This window comes from Homalodisca vitripennis, chromosome 2 (assembly GCF_021130785.1).
Source record: "Homalodisca vitripennis isolate AUS2020 chromosome 2, UT_GWSS_2.1, whole genome shotgun sequence".
NCBI lineage: Eukaryota > Metazoa > Arthropoda > Insecta > Hemiptera > Cicadellidae > Homalodisca > Homalodisca vitripennis.
This window is the reverse complement of record NC_060208.1, coordinates 82,644,929-82,668,196: the sequence shown is the minus strand read 5'-3', so window position 1 is coordinate 82,668,196 and position 23,268 is coordinate 82,644,929. Positions and strand designations below refer to the sequence as shown.

The following is a 23,268-nucleotide window of genomic DNA, read 5'->3' as shown; positions in this document are numbered from 1 at the left end:
TTTTTCATTTGGATTCTTTATAAATTTACTCTTATTTGTCTTACATTTGGAACATTTTGCAGCAATTCTATACAACCCGTTTTGAGTTTGAACGATTTTTGAATCTATACTTTTCGTTTTTTTCTTGCATTTGTGGCAGTGAATCAAATCATCTTCCATTTACATGTCAAAGTTTCCAAGTTTATTTAACTCATCTAATATATTAGATTTTGCTTCATAGTCATTCGGTACTGTATCAATCTTATTTTCTAGGACAATTCTCTTATCATCTTTCGCTTTATAGCCATACGGTACTGTATCAATCTTATTTTCTAGGACAATTCTCTTATCATCTTTAGCGTTCAGTGCCAGTTTGTTTATGGTGATGGTATACAATTCATGTTTATAGCTTTTTATTACAGTCATCTCCCTAAATTCTTCTTTATCTTCGAACAAACATCTCTTCAAGTTTTCGATATTTATTGTTTTATTTACAACGCTTCTCTTAATTCCTTTACACCTCACTGGATTTTTGTCTAGATATTTGTACGAGTACATTTTCGACCTCAAACCACAAAATTCTTCTAAAACTTCGCTATTTAGTTCGTCTTTGAATTTTCCTATGACTTTCTTATTTTTAGTAACGAAACATTCATGATCTTTTGGATAATCGCTCGTATCAAAGTCATTCAAATTTTCTTTAATAATTTTGTAAGGATCACGTTTTAATTCTAGAAAATAACTGTCTGTATCCATGTAACACAGATTCAAATCTGGATCATAGTTCTTTAATTTGTTGTAATAAAACTCGTACATTAGCAATTTTGAGAGGTCGAGAACTGAAAATCCTATGTAGATTGGCTTGTTAAATTTTACTTTCTGTTTGTACATGTGACTCGCTATACAGTTGTCGTCAAAGATACTAAAGCATTTGAAATTTGTTTTCTTAGCTTGTTTCATTGAAAATTCTTCATTTCCTAGTCTAATATCACATCTGTTTCTCACATTTTCCATAGATTTTCCAAAAACTGAGTTGTTCATCAGCTTATAAAAGTCCTTTTCGAAGTCGCTTGTAGCTTTGGTTCTCATGTTTGTGTTAAAATCAATGTAATCTTTCATAAAAGGCTTCTGATCGAATGCGATAACTCTATTCACATGTTTTAACACCATTCCTTGTTCCAGATAGAATTTCAAATTTCTCGAATGAACAACGTATTCAGTTTTATCTAATAGAGTGGTGCACAACTTATTTTTATAATGTTCAGGAGCAAGAGGCAAATCCTTGTGATGTTCGTGTAAATTTGTTGGATATCCAAGATCGACTTCAAGAATATAGCCATAATCTTCGTCGCCGGTGAGTTCCAAAATTGTTTCTTTCCATTCTGCAGTTGTGTAAGTTTTTGGATCCATCCACTTGATATCACTAAACGGCAGTTTTTGCATTAGGCCCATACCCATAAAGGTTATTAGCATCGACGTATAACAAATAGTTTTCGGGCTTTGTCTTATCAAAATCTTTCAAATATTTGTTATTTGCTTTCACATATCGTTTAATACATTGAGAAATGCCTCCGCGCATACCTTTTTCAATCATCAAATACATATTATAATCGTTAATTAGCTGAAGCTCAATTTTCGTTAATTTTAACATTGCGTCCCATGCGAGACTGGGAGCTGTTAGATAGTGTGCCGGATCGAGTTTATAGCAATTTAGGCAAATGTTTCTGAAATTTTCGAATATATCGGCAAGCAATAAAACATCTTGGATGTTATAGAGATCAGAGTAATTTCCTAGATTTTTCTCTTTTAATTTGTTCCATACATTTAAGTAGTGTTGAAAATCTTTCTCGGATATGCTCTCATCTGTCAAGAGTGTATAGAAATCTTTAATTTTCAGCACTTCTGTGTAATCAAGTTTTTCAATACTATCGATAAATTCATAGGGAAATATTCCTTTTCCTGACAATATTTTAAAAATCTCGTCTTCATCATTTGGCCGCCTTTCTATAATTTCATTCAATATTCTTCCATCCTGTATAAAATGATTTGTATGTTTGAAGTCTTCTTTCTTTAAATTTTTCGCTAATTTTTCAATAGACGAGGCCATGAATCTAAATGTGTCTACGAAAGAGAATTTTATGAACTTTCTAGGTTTGTCACCATCAAACTCATACCCGTATCCAGAATTTACAGAGTCATTTATATATTTTTCTTCTGAGTTTGCGATCAAATCAACGTTTCCATATTTCTTAGCTAATTCTTTTATGTACAAATGTGTGTCATAGTTACTCATATTGTGACAGAAAACTGGAATGTTTTGTGGAAATTTCAAATTCAGATTGCAACATGCATGAGCTGCGCCTCGAAACTTGCCGGTTAAATGACAATGATCTCTCACTTTATTATAACTCTTATCTTTCCAACTATCAGGAGTAAAACCATACTGAACTGACCCAACATCATAAGCAGACCATTCACAGATATGACAAACGTTTGAATTTTGATATGAAATTTCTTCTTCTTCTGTCAATTTCATTGGTTTCATGTTCTTAGAATTATACTTTTTCGCTATGTATTTCGATAATTTTACTGAGTTCTTCAAACAATTTTGTTGGGACGTTTTTAAAATCTTCTTCATTTTTGGCACGATAACATATCGGTTTATACATGCGATTGGTCACATTAGACACTAAATATAGAGTAAAACCATAAGGAATGTGCTTCTGAATCTTGGTTGTAGTCGATCTTTGTGGATTGTTCTTGCATGTCGGAATTTTTTCTAATATGCTCTCAAAATCCATATAAATAACGTACGGATGGCTAAACTTCTTTTGATAATTAGTAAATGATGTTGTTTGACCTGGAAATGGCATAATTGGTTTACAAACTTCGTGTTGCTTGCAAATTTCTAAATGATCTGTTAAATCTCCAGATTTGTAGAAATGGCTTAAACATCTTCGACACAAGAACGTCTTGTGAGCATTTTTTGATAATTGAGAACTCGCTAATCTACTTAAATCTGTTATCAAAACATAATGGGATTTATCTTCTTGTTTAAAATACAATAAATCAATGTTTAATTCAGCATCATATTTTTTCAGAAATTTGTAACGGAACAACCTTAATATTTTCATCAAAACTGTAGACATTGATAGACATTTTTGGATATTTGTACTTGGAATTGTAGCTTCGTTTCTCGAATAATTGTATATCTTTTAAGGACATTGGATAGTCAAATCCAGAAAATATCTCGTCATTTACAAATTTTTCATATTGCTTTGGTCTGTCAACATGTGTCTTGGGTTTTTCAATAGCGCATCGGATAGAGTAAATAAAGCAAAAATCATCTTTATTTTTGATATTTACACAAGCTTTCTTTACCTTTATTTCTTGTGGTAAATCGATATATGATCCTGCGTTCAGCATTTCGTGTTTATTAATGCTCAAAACTAGTTGTTTACAGCTTTTAAATGTCCATCCGGAACCCCTATTTGGATGATTTGTCTGTTCTCGATGTGTTAATTTATTAAATTGCTTAGTAATAAAGTCGTTTACGTCGAAGATTTCGTCTGCTTTTATAGTAAAGTACATTGGGCAAGTTTGTCGTTCACCGTTTACTAAAGTTCGTTCGTATTCGCATTCCAAAGAGAGATATCCTTTCATATTTTTAACATTCTCTTGAAAATTTTTCTATTAAACTTTTAATTTCTGGCCTCATAATTGATAGATATTTGTAAATTGACATGGAATTGTCGTTCAAGTTTGTTAAAATGTATTGCTTGAAAAGACCGTGTATTGAGGATAAAACTTCTACATCAATGATATCTTCGGATTTTACTTTAAGAGTTTTATCAATTTCTTCGATCATTTCAGACTTAGTTTTATCGTTTGTTTCTATGGACAATTTTTCAGCGATTGATTGAATTTTTTCATCTTTAAATAGATTGAGATCTTTTTTATCTGCCTTAAAGTTTTTCTTTAATTCTCCTAATTTTTCTATATTGTACATCTTTTCATGATCTACAATTTGATTTTCTTTAGCCCAATTCCTCAAATAATTTAGTTCATTATCGTAAATTTCTTTGTTCTTCAAATGAATCTTTGAGTTGTAATGTCGATCGTAGTTATGTTTTAGGATTTCTTTCTTACAAAATGGACATGTTATTTTTTCACCCGCCATTTATTAGGAAAAAATTTGACTCTGCCAAATTTCACTATTTAGTAAAGAATCTTTTTAATTAAGAAAAATTATTAACTTTTATGCTGAAAATTGGCAATAATTTGAGATAATTCGGTAGATTTTCAGGATTTTTTCAAAAAACTCTAATGCTAGTGTGTAGGGACCTTAAAAACCCAGGGTTTTGACCCTAAAAACTGTGATTTTGACTCCACAAAATCACAGTTTAGGGTCAAAATCCCGGTTTTTTGTGTATTTTGGAAGTATAGTGTTGATTTTTCACCTTAAAAGTGTAGAAGTATTAATTTTTTTTCTATGTAAATGGCACTGTTACAAGAGTTGAATAAGGTTGGTGATTTAAAGTTCAAAGAATACAAGAAATTAATAGAATTAGAAGAAAATAAGAAATACAAAATTGTGAATTTGGAGAAAATTAAAGATAAATTCGGGTTTACAATAATTGCCGAGTTGGAAGATTGTAAAGTACACTTGCCGAACAGATTTTTGACTGTTTTGGATGAAAAAAAAGATTAAAGAATTGAACAAAAATGAAAAATTACACTTGGTTGTTACTGGAAAGAAGACTATTAAAGATAAAGACTGTGTTACAATTAACTTTGTAGAATAAAGATTTCGAAGATTTTTCGTTTATTCGTAGCAGATTTGACAACATTTGACAAAGCAGATAGAGAGCTCAAGAAAGCAGAAGCAAACAGCTATAGATTCGGTTATTTTTCATTCGTGATTTACTGTTTAATTTCCCAGATTTGTTTATGGTACATTGAACAGTATTTTACATTGCTTTTCGGTCGGCTCCTAAAGTGGTCCAGAACCGGCATATTCATATCTACTTATATCAATTAACTTTTTATTTCGAAATAATTTTTTTAAATTTATTTACATATAAAATGATCTTTTACTTTTAAAATTAGAGCTGATTTCAGTTTAAAATTTAATTAGCTACACGCGGTATTTTTGAATTTGGAGACACAAGGCTGTGAAAGCATTGGTTTTGCATTAAATGAAAGATGACTAATATTAATTTAATTTTTAAATGTGATAAAATTTATTATTTATGAATTCTGGTTTGGAATTTAAATTTATTTTGTTTTAATACCCAGTTCTAAACTACTATCCTACTATTGCACTAATTTCAAAATAATTTCCCGTGAGTTACATTGGGATTAGATTTATTTCATCTTCAGTTACCTTGCCAGTACATGCCAGTTACATGCGAGTAGATTATCACAATAATTGTTATTATTACACTGATTAACCGACACTATAACAGGATAATATTATTATCCGGTGTTTCGTAGGACAAACAACTGATTTGCAAATGATATATACTCAGTTTAATTTAATTAACATGACTATTGCAATACAATGATTACTTTATAATTTTGAAATAAAGAGATTTATTATTATTAATTTTTCTTTTACTCTATTTATTTATTAACGCGTTCTTTGCCCTTGCTTAACTAGCTATTGATATAAATAAATAAACGTTTGATTTACAATTATTATTGAGTTTATTTGTCACATGTATGATACAGGGTTTCGTGAATTATACTGCCATGGGCAGATCAAAACATTAAATCCAACATAGAAAAGGTTTTAGTACATGTTAGGTTTGACTTTATACAAACAAAATTTTGAAAGATTTGGAATCGTAAATTGGGTAAATATTACTTGAATTAAAATCCAGTTTTACTTTACCAGTGTGTTCCATTGACACTTATTCATCTTCCAATCATTCTTGTCGGTTTAGTGTGGATTTAATCCTGGCAATTATAATCCTTTAAGATCTCATAGTTCTGGTTGCCATCCATTTCCATTGAATATGAGTGGTCACCATCAAGCAAATATGTCTATGCTGTTCTTTTACAAAAATCTAGATTCACCAATTTAACACAAATAATAATATGTATGACTGTATTTAATAACTCAAATGTTGATTAACTTTGTGTATTTTTAACTGTGCATTAACAAATTTCTTGGCGAAAAAATTTTCTTCTCAGTCTCATGTTAAGTCATGATTCTAAACAATAAATTAACTTTATAACTCAAGGTGTTGTATACTTACTTTGCATAACAATCTCCTTGTTCTTGATATTACCATTTAATGTATTCTGTGGTATTTGGTCTAAATAAATTACTTTATTTTGTCTGATGATACCATTTTACAATAGTGTATATATTTCTATCTTATATGTATGATAATTTGTTTTATGTTAATTTTAATTCTAAAATAGGTTGCTAGTTTATCTTAGTTATAAAATCTATTGACTTATATATTTTTATTGTAAGTTATAAAAATTGTACGTATGGGTGTGTGTGTGTGTGTGTGTGTGTGTGTGTGTGTGTGTGTGTGTGTGTGTGTGTGTGTGTGTGTTATAAACTCTTTTAGTTAGGACTAACTATTAACTTTTCAAAATAAAACTGTAATATTATATTTGTCAGCAACTGTCTCCATTCTTTAAATTCAAAAGCATTATCCTTTTGAAAACCTAATTCTAGTTTAAAACTATACTATCGTTTGTTATAAATTGCTAATAAAAAAATAATATTGGGAGTAGATTTATTTCATCTTCAGTTACCTTTCTCTTCACAGCCAGTGACAGGGTTGCCAGAGAAGCCAGGCTTGCAGCTACAGGACGGTACATGTTCGAGTACCTCGCAGATCGTATTTCCGTAGCAGGGACCAGGACACGGATTCAGACATATTCCTTCGATACATGCCAGTTGCTTTTTACAACCATCGTTATCAGCACAAACTTCATCTGCAACTGCAACACAGAAAACAAGGATTACTTTATATTCCTTTACTAGCTGTTACCCGTGGTTTTAGCGCGCAATTTTTAAAACTGAAGTCCGTAGCGTAATTAGTTAGTAAAGCACTTACGATATAATATGATGATACTCTGTGATATGTTTTTCAAACGAAAGTAAACACACATTATGTATATATTATATCAATGTTCATGGTAAAGAGGATCATGGTAAACACATAAGACTGAGACACCTACTCCGGTCAAACAGCGTCTATTTCAGGCCGTTCATATTCACTTCCGCTTAAATGTATTTACGGTGTCAAATTTGTTTTTGCTTTATTGTCACTATCAAGAAAATATTTACATATAACGATCTCAGAAACCTAAATCGATTAAAAAGAGTTTACTTATAACTCTTCAAGTTTTTTCCGCGCATTTCTAGGTAGCCTACTCTTCTATTTATGAATTACAAATGTGTTCATGAATGGTTTTCTTAAGGAAGTTTTGCAACCTTTGAGACCAGGATCCTTTCTTTTTTTCAGATTTACCAAGTGATCGGCTATGCCTAGTATCAATAGTTATATATGTACTATAAAGACACACACATAAAATTCAAAGTTTATACCCATTTATTCAGATAAATACATGTCACAACTATATACCACCCCAAGGCACTTTGCACGGTGCATGTGGGAATCAATGGGAATATGCAGATATTGAATTCTAAATAGTGTATGGAACATTATGGGTCGCATTTTAACGATTTAAATTGTGAAAATCTTCACAAATTTATGTATACTATGTTCATTTGTTCATTGGATACCAGAAGAGGTAGTACATATAGCTCTTTATTTTTAAACTGAAGTGTGCTAAATAAAGCATCTGATTCAGATCATAGATATAAAGCACTGGAAACCTTCGCAGAGCATATAATACTTATAAACGTGCTGGGAAATGGGATAGATACTCTGTTGCTAAAATTGTATAATAAAGACGTGAGAATGGCTAAGGAAAACTCATAAAAAGAATTCTGTAAGAGTATTGTTAAGGGGCTTGACTATGCAAAACTTCAAAAGGTCCTAGCTGAAAGCTTAACAAATGTGGTGGGTGGGGGATCTTACTTAGTGAAGAGGGAACTCACACCAAAGATCCTGAGGAAATCCTTCAGTGTTTACTGTATACACTTCCCAGGATTTTTCCAGCCCAGTGAAACAATTTCACTGGTTTATTTGTATTCCGGAGCCAGGTAAATCCTCCCATGACGTTGCAAAGGCTTATAGACCCACTAGCTGTTACCCGCGGCTTCGCACGCAGTTTTTAGAACCGAAGTCCTTATAAAAAGCAATTATGGTGTAATATGATGGGAGTCCTAAAAAAACATTTTCAAACGTATGTAGGCATATATCAGGTAGGTATTATTAAGTTCTTAGTAAATAGTTATAGAGTTTAACTTAATTATTATATCGTTTTTGGCACGTGTAGGAGCATTTCTGGTTCTAAATAATTATATACATTGTGAGGTACTAAAATGTACAGTGTATTTTTTTTATTATCTTGGGTCGTCCATTCAAGATTTATTGTGGGATTAGTTTTCCCATCAACAATGATTAACGGGATCGAGATGAAACAAGTTCGCCTCATCTATCGTGCCACGACATGTTCGCCGCTGGACGGGTTGCGGCATGAACGATAAGTCGCGCATGAGCTACAACGCAAACTCGTCAGACGGACCGGCCAGCAGAGGAGCGAGAGGTCAGTCTACACAATGCTATCACGACGATAAGACGTACTGCGCACCGAGATCTTAACCTCACTTCCTGCCGACTTGTTCGTGAGATACGGACGTATCGATTTCTTCTTGCTATTGGTAATATATTACTTCAATTACTATACTATACATAATTAACCTTTCATTAATATTCTGTATCGTTTTTATATGTTGTGCCACACGAAATTTACTTATAACGTATTATTCTTGGTATTCTTTTCCTCTACTTACTTTCTTACTTAATCTATGTTCGTGAAATACGGACCTAACCTTTAAATTTAAGATTAGTGGTTCTTTACTTTACTTACTATCTTACTTAATCTATGTTCGTGCAATACGGACCTAACATTTAAATTGGTTATTGGTTATTGGTATTATTGGCTCTTTACTTTACTTACTATCTTATTTAATCTATGTTCGTGTAATACGGACCTAACCTTTAAATTGTTTATTGGTATTATTGGTTCTTTACTTTACTTACTATCTTACTTAATCTTTGTTCGTGCAATACGGACCTAACCTTTAAATTGGTTATTGGTTATTGGTATTATTGGCTCTTTACTTTACTTACTATCTTACTTAATCTATGTTCGTGTAATACGGACATAACCTTTAAATTTTGTATTAGTGGTTCTTTACTTTATTTACTATCTTACTTAATCTATGTTCGTGCGATACGGACCTAACCTTTAAATTGTTTATTGGTATTATTGGTTCTTTACTTTACTTGCTATCTTACTAATCTATGTTCGTGCAATACGGACCTAACCTTTAAATTGGTTATTGGTTATTGGTATTATTGGCTCTTTACTTTACTTTCTTACTTAATCTATGTTCGTGCAATACGGACCTAACCTTTAAATTGGTTTATTGGTTATTGGTATTATTGGCTCTTTACTTTACTTACTATCTTACTTAATCTATGTTCGTGTAATACGGACCTAACCTTTAAATTTGGTATTATTAGTTCTTTTACTTTACTCTTACTATCTTACTTACTCTATGTTCGTGCAATACGGACCTAACCTTTAAATTGGTTATTGGTTCTTTACTTTACTTACTATCTTACTTAATCTATGTTCGTGCAATACGGACCTAACCTTTAAATTGTGTATCGGTATTATTGGTTCTTTACTTTACTTTTAATCTATGTTCGTGCAATACGGACCTAACAAATAGATTATTGCTCTGGGTCTATTATTATTTCTCTTACATTTTTCTTACTTAATATTTGTAAATACGATACTGACTAAACATTATATATTGTTCTTAGTGTTGATATTACTTTTGCTCATACTATTTTACATAGCATACAGTGTGTTGCGATTTGAGGAAGCTTTGATTTAGATAGAGATCTAGGTAGTTACACTTTTGTGTTTTCTTTAATTGATGATAGTAAATATCTTATTTATCGACATCATTTTATTTCAAATTCTTAACTTGTTCAAGGCCAGTTGGGTAATGATGATTTACTAAATGCTTGAACGTTACCACCCACCTTAGGTGATAGCAATATATCTAAACCGAACTGCCATACATAATCCAAAAGAATAAAATTTAGACCCCTGGATCGAATCCCCGCTTGATTGGGCTCATCTAGGGTATGCGATACGTGTCATTCTTAAACAGTAAATGGTTGTGTTGAGAAAAGATACGTCACAACATAACGTCACAGCTGAATCTGCTTTGTAATCCCGATCAACAAAACACAAATCTCGGATCACACAGATCGCGGAAACTTACTTTGGTCAAAAAGCGTATATTTCCAGTTCCTTGTCATATATTTCAGGTCTAAGTTATTTCCAGTACCATAGTAGAGTTTGCCTTGTTGTTCTGACGAAGAAAAAAATAGATATACTTACATAGGACCGAGATGCCTAATTCGGTTAAAAAGTGCCTACTTAAGACCGTTTAAATTCACTTACCTACTATGTCACAGGTTAGCTTGCCATATTTCCTCGATTAAAATACTATATACATTTGATTATATAGTTCTCGAAAATCTATTTTGGTCAAAATCGTGTTGGCATAGTTGAGTTGCTAGGACTGAAAAGCCTATTACGACCTAGGGCGAAGTCCTACCTACTTCTTATGTACTTCCGGTATAAGGGGAAAATCCTTCAGGTTAAATTAAGGATATGCAACATTCCAAAATAATCGTTAATAAAGTTTTGCGTTACACTTTTTTTGGACTGTAGCCAGGGAAAGAATGAATCGTTAAGGTATGTTAGTATTCAATTCTCTGTTTTTCCGTAAGCCATTGTTAAAATGTAATATCATAATGTCAAGGAACCCCACCAGTCTAAAGTAACTTATGTGAAAAACATTTATAACTTTGTTCATTAAGGTTAGTTTTAAGATTAGTATTTAATGTATTAGATGATTTTAATTCGTCACTGGTGCAATCTGGAGTAAAATTTATATATTAATGTTTTATTTACTATCTTCATTACACTACTCTTCATTTCAGAAAGTTTGTCGAATAATAGCTGTCAACAGCTGTTTTTGTGCCAGTTTAATTTGAATTATGAAGCGTTATTACGTTTCGTTCTTATCATAAACATTCGAGTGATGAGTGAGCGCTCAAAGAGTAAACATCGTATCGGTGCGTGCTCCTGTTACTGTGCATTTCAAGTGTGTGTTTGAACATAACCTATAAACTAGATTCAACCCGTTACTTTTACGACTTTAGTGTATTTCCATACAGTTTAAGTGTTTATTTAGAGAGCTAATTAATCATGTCTAGCTGTGAAATTTGCGTAAAAGCTATTGCAAAACTAAAATTGCAGTGCAAACGATTGTAATCGTGAGTTTCATGCTTCGTGTCTGAAGTACAGCAAGGCTGATGTGGAGTGTGTGACCGCAGACCAGCAGGTGTGGTGGTGCACGGACTGTACGGCTACACGACGCAGAAGTATGCGGTTCGAATCTGAAGTTGCTGATAGTAAGCTTTCTGTGGAGGATATGATGAAGGTTGTATCAGAAATAAGGGAAGCACAAAAAAGTTCTGAAAAAGGTTACAATGACGCGTTTGACTGCCTGGAATCACAGTTAGTGGAAAATACAGAAGCTCTTAAATCCCAGAAATTAGACAATAATGAGAGATTAAATAAACTAATAGAAACTCTGGTGACAGAAAATAATCGGCTAAAAAAGAAGGTGAACGAGTTGGAAATGCGAGTGGAGGACATGGAGCAATACTCCAGAAATAATTGTCTGGAGATCCAAGGCATCCCTGTAACTCCTGCGGAAGATGTCCTAGGGATTGTCAAGGAAGTCGGCAAGGCTCTGGACGTGTTGATCTCGGATGCTATGGTGGGACGCTTGCCACAGCTTGGAAGGCAAACCGGAGACAACCCACCGGGAATCATTGTAAAATTTGTGCGGAGGTTTGACAGGGAGGAACTACTAAAGAAGAGGCGCGTGAAGAGGACATGTGCAAGTTCACTTTTGTTACTTTTGTTTTTTTTTTTAAGATTTAAAATGGTTATGAAGACGTATAATTTAAATTCTGTATATTAGGTAATATTGAAAATTGGCTACTAAATTATATTTCAACAATACAAGTATTAATCATTTAGGCAATATACATATATATATATATATATATATATATATAATTTCTTTTCAAAATTTGAATATTGACTAACGAGGATAAAATATTCAATTTAGTAATACTACATCAAAATACGTAGTATGAGATCAAACTTTGATTTTTTTTATTGCTGAATTAAACAGTAGGGATTTATATCCTGAAATAATTATACTGTCAGGAATTTGGATAAATGACAAAAACGAGATTAATTATTACTATATACAAAACTACATAAACTTTACAAAATTCAAGGACGATCAAAGGGCAGGCGGGGTTGCAATATTCGTAAAGTCGAATATAGAAATAATTTCCTGTGAACCAATTAACCTTCAATCAGCCGATATATTAGCATTGGATTTTAAGTTTAAATCTTTGACGATTTGTTTGCATGCCATTTACAGCTTACATAGTTTTAGTAAACAATTTTTCTTGAACGAATTAAATACTCATTTTTACAGTAATAATAATTGTAATGCAAAAAAGAATATCATTTTTATCGAAGACGCCAACTTGAATTTGCTTGAAGTTAATACTGCTGTAGATCAATATAATTCAATTCTTTCCTCAAACGGATTCGAGTGTTTTGTTAAACGAGCCAACTAGAGCAACAGCTGACTCTTCGACTTGTATAGATCATGTTTATGCAAGGCTAGCAAACACAAGACAGAACGCTACCTCACGTTGAGGTTATAGACGCCAACATAACGGATCACAGGTTAATTATTGTGAACATGCGTGTGCGTGTGGGAGCAGAGGACAGTCATGGAACAGCTGATTCTGCCAACCCCTCCCCACCGGCATACCGCTTAGCCTACGACAATCTGCTAGCGCGGCTCGATTCACTCGACTGGGCGGAGTTTTATAATGACCAAAAACCCATTGACCGCTTTTGAGACGTTTCATAATATTATTCAAAGATCAATTTCAGAAAGTAAAATCCAAACGTCCGAAAATCGTAAAATTTATTTTAAAATTAAACCATAGATGAACGACTACATTTGCAGAAAAATCATACATAAAAACAAACTGTATCAATTAGTAAGGAATCATCCAAATAATAAAAAGCTGAAATTGTATTAAAAAAAAATACAGAAATAAATTACAAATGGAAATTAGAATTATAAAAAACTATTATTACGAAAATATTTTCAGGAAATACAGTGGTAATTCCAAAGCTACATGGAAAGCTTTAAATGAGGTGACAGGACAGAAGGCTAAAAGAACTCCCATACAAACTCTAAATATAAATGGTAATTTGGTAAATGATTCTAAAGTTATTTGTAATGAGTTTAATACATTCTTTCTATCTATAGTAAATCAATTAAATATACAGAGAGTAAAACCTGCAAATTTCGACTCTTTATGCTATAGAATGAATGAATGAATAATATTTATTTCCCAAATACAAATTAATAACACGTACAATGTATCTATATTACTATAAATCCTACATCCATTATTAACATAATATATAATCATCTAAATATGGTAAAAAACGGCTGCAAAAATATTCAATAATACTATTCCATCAGGGAAAAATAGGGTCTACATGGACAAGTAGCCTGTGCGTAGACCCGAGCCATTATAGCAACGATATAGGAACGGATTTTTAGAAAAAAAAATTAATTATATGTGATAGAATATTTTGTAATTAAGAAAAAATAAATAGTAAAAACAATAAAAGAAATACAATACATTAATGTTTATAGTTTTGGAGCAATCAGCTAACGATGACAAGAAACCCACCTCTTTAAGCTAAAAATAAAGAATAAAAAAATAAATAAAAATATATCAAACCATAACAATCTAATATCTGTCGGATACAACTATTTCCTTCCAGGGGCAGCCGGACGCAACAATACATGACGCAATGACTGAGGGGTAGGTGAGGGGGGTCAAGGTCAGGTCCGCCCTGTTGTACCCGGTCACAATGAGGGCCTCGACTTCCTCGTCACTGAGACTGATAAGCAGCTCCGACACTTTCCTTTTAAAAGTCGATAATGCAGTTGTTTGAAAAAGTTCTACGCCTTCATATTTTAAGCACAAATTTCGGTAGAGTAGTTGAGAAATGTAATAACAATTAGTAGTTGAAAAAGATTTAATAAGATTGGAGGTAGTAATTCCTATGTTTCTAGAGTATCTAGTGCTGTAATTATGAGTAATTGGAATAAATATTTCGGTAAAAATTATTGAACGTGTGAATTAATACAGTTTTAATGAAAATTTGTCTGACCGTAAAAACTCTAGTCTCTTGGAATAGGGTACTGGTCGGGCAAGCAACGCTTACTCTTCCTAAAAGCAGCTTTTAATATTGATTTTTGAATTATACTAAGGTTATGAATTAAAGTTTTATTTGCTCCACCCCACGCAATAATACCAAAAGACAGAATCAACTGTACAAATGCAAAATAAGCTACTCTAATTTCGTTTACGTTCAGAATATTTGTTAACTCTTTAAAAGCAAAAATATATTTCCTTAATCTGTTTTTCAAATACTCAACATGTTCCGTCCATTTCATACGATTATCAAATATGATTCCCAGATATTTGTAGCTGCTAACACGCTGTATATTTCCACAGTTACAATTAGTGTTTGTGTAATTTCCACAAGAGTGAATGGTCAAGTCAGAGAGTACATAATCTGATTGTGTAGACAACGAAATTGGCATAAATTTAGTTTTTGAAATGTTTAGTGTTAAAATATTTTGATCGAGCCATGTTTTCACTATTGCCAAATCACTTAGAGCATTTAAGCGTACTTCATTCCAGGTCTTTCCCCGCGTTAAAATAAGAGTGTCATTGGCAAAAAGAACTAATTTACTTGTTATATTCAACTTAGATATATTATTGATATATAATAGAAATAAAATGGGCCCAAGTGTGCTTCCTTGGATCACTCCGTAATTAATGGGCATTTGATCGCTGTTGACACCACAGATCGTTGTTATCTGTCGCCTATCTGTGAGGTAGGACTGGAACCACGAAAGAGCGCCGCCCCGAACACCCACAGCCTTGAGCTTATCTAAGAGCTTATTCCTGTTTACAGAATCAAATGCCTTTTTTAGATCTAAAAAAAATTAACATTAGACGCTCTTGACTTGCTATTGCTTGATTTATTTCTCTGCAGACATCGAATAGAGCATTTGAAATGTTTTTGTCTGACCGGAATCCATACTGATTCTTCGACATAATATCATGAGTAAAGAGATATTCGACCAGCTGTTCTTTTATTATTTTTTCCAATATTTTAGACAAAACACTTAGCAGAGATATCGGTCGGAAATTACTTTTATCGGTATATTCGTCGGCTTTATGAATCGGTATAACTTTAGCTATTTTAAAAAATATTTGGGAAAGTACCAGAACTAATGCTCAAATTGATTAAGTGTAGTAAAGGTTTGCAAGAATATTTAAATTAAATTTAAGAACTTCAGCTGAAATGCCATCGCAACCGGGGCAGACCCTCCCCGCAGACCGGATACATGACGTAAGATGTGTTCCTCTGTGACAGTATGCAGTGTGAAAACAACTGTTCTGTCGGTAGTCCTCGTCAGTCACAACTGGGTCGCCGCTAGGGTTAATGTTGTTTGCTAATATTTCGCCTACATTCATATATGTGGACAATATTTTTGGATTTTAAAAACGTCTTTTTGTACATCCCTCCCTGCCAATTCTTTAATAATTCCCCAGAGAATTTTTGGATCTTTTCCTGATTGATCAATCTTTGATCTATAATAATTCCTTTTTGTTTGCTTGATCAAGTTACTGACATTTGCGCGTTGTGCTCGAAAGACTTCTCTGACAATTGGGTTAAATGGTTGTTTTTTTACCACTTTACTTAATTTATCCCGCTCACGTATTGCTCGGATTAGCTCATATGTGATCCATGGTTTCAATTTTTTTCTTCTCGTCTGTTCGTTTTTTTACTACTTTTTTAGAACTTTCTATTGAGTTTTTGATATTTTCGCATAAGATATTAGCACAACTATCGACTTCCAGACAGTTTCAGCACTGCCTCCCAGTCGGACTTGGCGAGGTTGTCAGTGAGTAGGGCATGGTCTACGTAAGTGCGAGGGGGGAGTTGAGTGTCAGTGTCCGTAGCAGTTTCTGTTATCGTAAGGGCAGTACTGTAATGGTCCGTGAAAGCCGTCTGGAAAATGGCGGCTTTCACCTTGGTCATGAAATTGTTTTGAAACAAAATACTCTTTCAACTCTATGTTTATGGGCATGGTATTTGCTGAAGACTTAAGTGCAGTAATAAAAGATTTAAAAAACAGTACTTCACCAGGAATAGATAAAATCAATTCTTTTTAAATTAAGTTAATATATCCAAAATTTGTAAACGTTTTATTGTACTTAGTAAATTTAAGTTATGAAAAAGGCATTTTTCCAGAAATTTTAGAAACAGATGTAGTGATTCCTTTACATAAGAGTGGCCCAATTACTGACTGTAATAACTACAGACCAATCTTCTTACTTTCTACTTTTGCTAAAGTGTTTGAAATGTTAATGAACAAAAAGCTAATTAAATTTCTAGAAAAAACTAATTTTTTCAGCAACAATCAATTTGGTTTTAGGAAAGGTTTAAATACTGAAGCAGCATTAAAACGCTTCATGGATAATGTGTATACAGGAATAAATTCAGGGCAGAAAGAAAGTTAGTGGTTTATTTTTAGATATGAAAAAGCGTTTGATACTGTAGATCACACAATTCTTTTACAAAAGTTATACGGATGTGGTATTCGGGGAAATATTTATTCTTGGTTTGTTAGCTATTTAACAAAGAGAAAACAATGTGTCAAAATTAATAATTCTTTTAGTGACTTTGGGTTATACAATGTGGCGTAGCTCAAGGGTCAGTTTTAGGCGCAATACTTTTTATAATCTACATAAATGATCTTTGTGATTCAAATTTAAATGGAAATATTACATCTTTTGCAGGCGATACAGCTTTATCGTATGTAAAAAATAATTGGGATGGCTGTAGAGCAAGAGATGAATTCAGACCTTAAAGCACTGCAGTGGTGGTTTTCAAAAAATAACATGTTATTAAGCCCAGAGAAAACTAAGTACATCAATTTTAATTTAAAAAGAGATCAGCAAATTTTTAGTAATTCAATTTTGTATCGATGTGTCAATTTTTGTGTAGTAACATTCAGTGCCAACAGAACTGTGCTGTAGTATCCCAGTGCGAAAATTTAAAATATTTAGGTGTCATGCTAGATAGAGAAATCAACTGGAAGACACATATTTAAATTTTAAAACGCAAACTAAACAATATTTTAAGATTTTTTTTATTTTTTACAATACATTTGCACCGAAGAAGTGTTAAGAATGCTGTACTTCTCTTTGGTCAATAGTAGGCTTGACTATGGAATATTTTGTTGGGGTGGAGCCTATGAAACAAATCTAAAGCCACTTCTAACTCAACAAAAGAAATTCATAAGGTTGATTAAACGAAAACGAAGAATGGAGAAATCTTTTCCTCTTTTTTTTTATTTAAATACTCTTCCCCTTAAATATATGTTTGTTTATAAAGTTTTAAAAATATTTTACGTCATAAGTGGCAATTTACCAGAATTAAAAAATAGTTACAGAAACAAATTAAGAAAGCAAGAACCAATACCACTTCCAAAGCCTAACTTAGCATTTTTTTCAAATAGTTATTGATTTTTGGGAACTAAAATGTTTAGTATAACTTCTTCAATTATTAGTTGTCAGTATATAAAATTATTTTCAAAAACATTAAAGAAGTGGTTATTGGGTTTTGATAAATTAGATTTTCTTCTCTGCATAGATTCCTAGTTAATTAAAGAAGGTAACAGTAAATTTTAGTTTGAATTTATTTAAGTGGATTTTCATTTGCTTTGTAACTGCAGCAGCACACTTTTAATCAATTTTTTTTAGGAGCTTATAAAAAAATCAAAGTTTTTTGTTGAAATTTTCTGAGTTAAAAAAGATTTTTGTTATAAAAGGAACCTCTCCACAGGCACTTGCCTCTAGAGGCCCTAGTTATTTTTTAAAATGTTTCTTTTAATTTATGAGTGTTTTTTAAAAATTTTATTTACAAGAATGTTAATTTTTATTTAAGTTTGCTCATTAGATTTGTACATTGTGTATACATTTGGTTATTTAGGTTACTTTATTGATTTATTACATTGTAATATTTTCAAAAATAAATCATATTCTATTCTATGTAAACAAACTAATTTTTCAATTTGAATTCAACTTTATTTGGTGAAATGAATGTGGTATGGGTGGTAAAAAGCACTCTTAAGTGTTAATTCAGACCAAAAGCAATACCTGTTCCAAATTTCAGCACAATCTGTATAGCAGTTTCAGCGTCATTCGAGGACAAACCTCCAAACCTCCAAACATCTAAACGTACAAGCATCCAAACATCCAAATATTCAAACTTTCGCATTTATAATATTAGTGGGATAAGTCTAACATCCTTCTTTGTCAAGATCATTAGATAGGCATGTAAGGGACATAGTTTCTCATCAATTGTCCCTCACATTAAAATCAACATGCTTATCAGAAAGGTACATCTTGTGAAACAGTCCTATATTGTTTGGTTCACAAGATTGAGCAAGCTATTGCACAGAAGGAGGTAGCTTAATCAGTATTCCAGGTTATAGAAGGAGCTTTGGATAGCACGAATACTCACTCAGTAGTGTCCGATTTACATCCAGGGGTACTGAGAAAACTTTTGTTAGATGGACAAAGAACATACTTAGCAGCAGAAGAGCACAGGCAACTCTGTGCGGAGTTACAAGAGAGGTCAACACGCAGCGAGGATGACCACGAGGTGGTGTACTATCACCAAGTCTGTGGAACATAGTACTCTGGACACTGGACTGAATGAACAGGATATGCATGTTCTGGGCTATGCAGACGATTTTTTCATAATCAGTAGGTATGCATAAGCATATAGTCACGTGCTTGAAAATAAAGCAGAGTAAACTGTCCATTATGAACCCAGTGAATATATATATTGTATAGAATTATAGAAGTGTTTAAATACTCAGAAAAATGAAGTTTTGCAAAAAGAAGTTGAACAAAGTAGGTAGAATATTTTTTATTTAGTTTACAATATATTGTAAGTCTTTAACTCTAACTTTATCGACGCCAGGAGATTTTTGAATTCTTATTATGTCGACTATCTTCACTATAGATTCAGAATCTGCCCTGAGGATATACAAATAACTCTTACCTTCCTGTGTATATGTCCCTGGATTTTTGTTTATGTTATAAGGACATTTATTTTTTATATTCAGCACTGCTTTCACCAAATAATCGGCAAATCTATATATATATATATATATATATATATATATATATATATATATATATATATATATATATAGGTAAAGATAAAAATAGGTATAATAACTAGACACTAATTGCAATTTTGCCAACAATTGAAATAATCTTTAAATATTATATCGTGGGTCTTCTAAACAAATACTATTAAAGGAAAAAAGCACTCTGAATCTCAACCAGTACGGATTTCAAATAGGTAAACAAACTTAAAGTGCATTAGAGTAGTTTTTAATTCAAATAAACGAATCTACTTGCCTTATTTATAGATTTTAACAAAGCCTTCTACAAAATCGAACATACAAATATGACCGAACTCACTTGAAAGTTGGGGATTAAAGAATAATATTTACGTTTGTTTGAATCGTATTTAGCAAACAGAAAATATCTCGTTAGATTAAATAATGAAATTAATGGTACCAAGAGCATTAACTTAGGAGTACCTCAAGGCAGTTTACTTGGACCGATAATGTTTTTAATGAAATATTTAAACACAAACAATTATACAATAATGTCATATGCTGATAATATAGTTCCTATAAGTGGCAACAGATATTTGGATGTAGCAACAAAGCATTTAAAAAATGAAGATTTTAAAAATGTATCCTAGTGGGCCCATGACAAAAAGTTAATTATTATTAGATCAAATATAGCAATGCTGGATTGCTGCTCCCAGAATATGTCAGTAAATAGTGAATTGATACTGAAACTGCATAATTGTGATTGTTTCACAGCTCTGTCACTGTTTACAATCCATTTAACGGTTGTATTTGTAATTGCATTGCATTAATTTAAATACGTTTTAATACTTAGGACTAACTCTGGACGAAAAATATTTAATGAACATGTTTATGAACTGCACAAAAAACTGGATCCATGTATAGAATGAGCAATAAAGTGAATGTGACAATTAAATTAATTGTTTAACAGGAAACTTGAATTTAATCCAGCATTAGAAATGTCATAGGCTTTTGGGATGTAACAGCAGCTTCGCATTTGAATGTTATTAAGATCTTACAGGGTAGGCATTTGAAAATATATTTTAACAAGAGAATAGAAAACCCAATTGACTTAAGAGATAATGGGATACCAAAAAACATATTGACACCAAGATAAATGTACATGTACAAAAAGGAATAAAAATTGTTAACACTCGGTCTAGCATTAAATACATAATTCCTAGGACTCTTGCCAAGTATGGAGAGAAATTGCCAGAGCATTATATCCCTTATTGTTAAAATATAATTAAAGATCAAATTAAAAATACAATTAATTGGGAATGTTTTAAAAAGCAGTGCAAGAAGGCTTACATCTCAAAACTGGATAGTTTTATAAATGACTAAAAGGAAAACTACTATTCAATTTTGATCATTTTGCAGGGCCTCAATATTTTTTTAATATCCACAAAGTGATTTTCCAGTTATCTTTTAAAATCACTTAAACAGTCAAACAGTGTAATATTAAGGGGAGCATTGCGCCCTATGCTTTGCGATGTTAACATATTTTCCTTTTTTTTCAGTATCTATTTGAGATAATAATTTGCTTCGGTTCTGAGATAATTTGAAGAAAAAGGCGTTTTATTTATATTAACGTAACGTGTTACATCCTATAGAGCATAATATTTAACTCATCTGAACCTCAACGTTAATGAAGATGTTACATATAATACAAACACACTATTAAGAAGAATAAGACAAGACTCCAAAATTTAATTGGAAACAATTAAATAGCTATTGGAGTAAAGGACATTTTACATCAGTCAAGGAAGCTAACTGTTTATTTAATATATTGAATACGTTTCTTTATTTCAAACATCAAATATCTTAGGGTATCACAAAGTAGTATATGTTAGTACTATCCTCTACTTGGTACTTTCTACCGATTATGGCATATACACAGTTTAGGATATTATAATATAATATACGTATACCATATACTCTATATACTAAACAGTAATGGATAATTGTAATGACACTTCACTGAAACACGCCCAGATTAAATGGATAGGGCTCACAAACTGTTTTTTTTATAGTAATTATAATTTCGCCATTTCTTTAGAATCACCTAGACGTTGCGTTAGTGATCGGGTCATATTTTTCAATACTGTTTTCAACCCTTTGTTTGAAGTTTGTTTTGGACGTTGGGAGGATTGTGAAGGAAACGGGTATTTTTTTTTCGAATCAGAAACACCCGTTATAAATTCTGTTTTCAACCCCTATCTTTAAAATTTAAGGGAACAAAATCATGAGAAAGTTGTATACGTTTGTATTAGAGCATTAGTTTTTCTAAAAGATTTTAAAACTACTGTTGAATTTTACTTGAAATGTATATTAGCTACAAACCTAGAATGTAATTAATTTACAAAAATATTATAAAACTTTGAAAATTCTATAACCCTGAAAATACGTTATATTGGTTTATAGTGTGTATTATTCAATGTAAGTTATACATTATGCGTGAAACTGTCCTCTCACAGATTTGTATTCCATAATAGTAATGAATAAAACATTTTTAATACGGTTCTGTCAGTGAACATGTAGTTATGTAAAATTATACTAAAGGTCTTACCAGTATGATATAAAATTGTATATTATACTTAGTTTTATTTGTATTTTATTTTATTTTATTATAACCTACCACAATAACCATCGATCAGTACTTACAAATAAAACCTGGATCCTCGAAAAGCATGTAGTCTAAGTTGACTAGTAAAACGCAGCACAGCAGTATTATCTTTTCTGTCAGAAATCCCATGGCTATTTGCGACAAGTGTTTTCCGTCCGAATGTATGCTTTCGGATTATTTCAGGTTATTCCTAACCACTATTAACATCTGCAAAACCAGATTAGAAGTCAGTTAAAATATATGTTTTTTAAATTCAAACAAACTACTGTACATTAGACTTATAATAGTCCAAACCTTAGTTTATTTGCTTTAGTCAAATTCCTCTTCTTCATTGTACCTAGACTATTCTTTATTTCGGTATTAAAGGCTTCTCATTAACCTTCATTATAGGTAAAAAGACCAATATATTTAATTGAGTTGCTTGGAAGTTTTAAGAAAAATGTGGTTACAATCGAGAGACCAACGTTTAACAAACACAAGAAAAAAAATTTGTACAGAATGATTGAATCTGCTTCCTCCAAAAATTTATTTAACATGAGGTACCAAGTTGTTTATGATCAGAGGGCAAAAATATGTTCCAATCCCATAGAATCAGAAAATTGCAGTAGTTTTTTTATGTAGCAAAAAAATGTATTTTTAGATGTGTTGGTACTTAAGTTGATATTATTTTTCATGGAAACTTTTTGTACTTTAATAAATTTAAAGGTAAGCTAGTCATAATAAAGTAAATGAATGAGGCAAATATAAATCAAACTGTAGCTTAATGTAGAAAGCTTTATTCTGTCAGAATTATTCAAATATCATATTATTTAGAAAGGAAAAAGCAGAGTAAAATATAGAATGTATTATTTTGCCGGGCCAAGTTTGGGTTAAGAGAGGGCCTAACTGAACGTGAGGCAAGCGTAAATAATTAGTCGAACATAATAATGATGTACAGGGTATGAGAAATTCTTTTTGGATACAAGAATATGAATATACGATGAATAGATTAAATTTTACTACCATAACATTTAATATTTTATATATA

The 23,268-nt window shown here is 31.8% G+C and overlaps 1 protein-coding gene across 1 annotated transcript in view; it reads right to left on the bottom strand.

Annotated features, from left to right (window-relative positions):
- The window catches only part of LOC124354279 (slit homolog 2 protein-like), a 49,527-nt gene that overhangs the window by 24,828 nt on the left and 1,431 nt on the right, over nucleotides 1-23,268 (bottom strand). The window contains exons 2-3 of the mRNA XM_046804615.1: nucleotides 22,280-22,448; nucleotides 6,757-6,945 (exon numbers count right to left, since the gene is read on the bottom strand). Of these exons, the coding sequence (XP_046660571.1) occupies nucleotides 6,757-6,945; nucleotides 22,280-22,370 (280 nt within the window). The 5' untranslated portion in view covers nucleotides 22,371-22,448. The remainder of the gene's footprint in view (nucleotides 1-6,756; nucleotides 6,946-22,279; nucleotides 22,449-23,268) is intronic.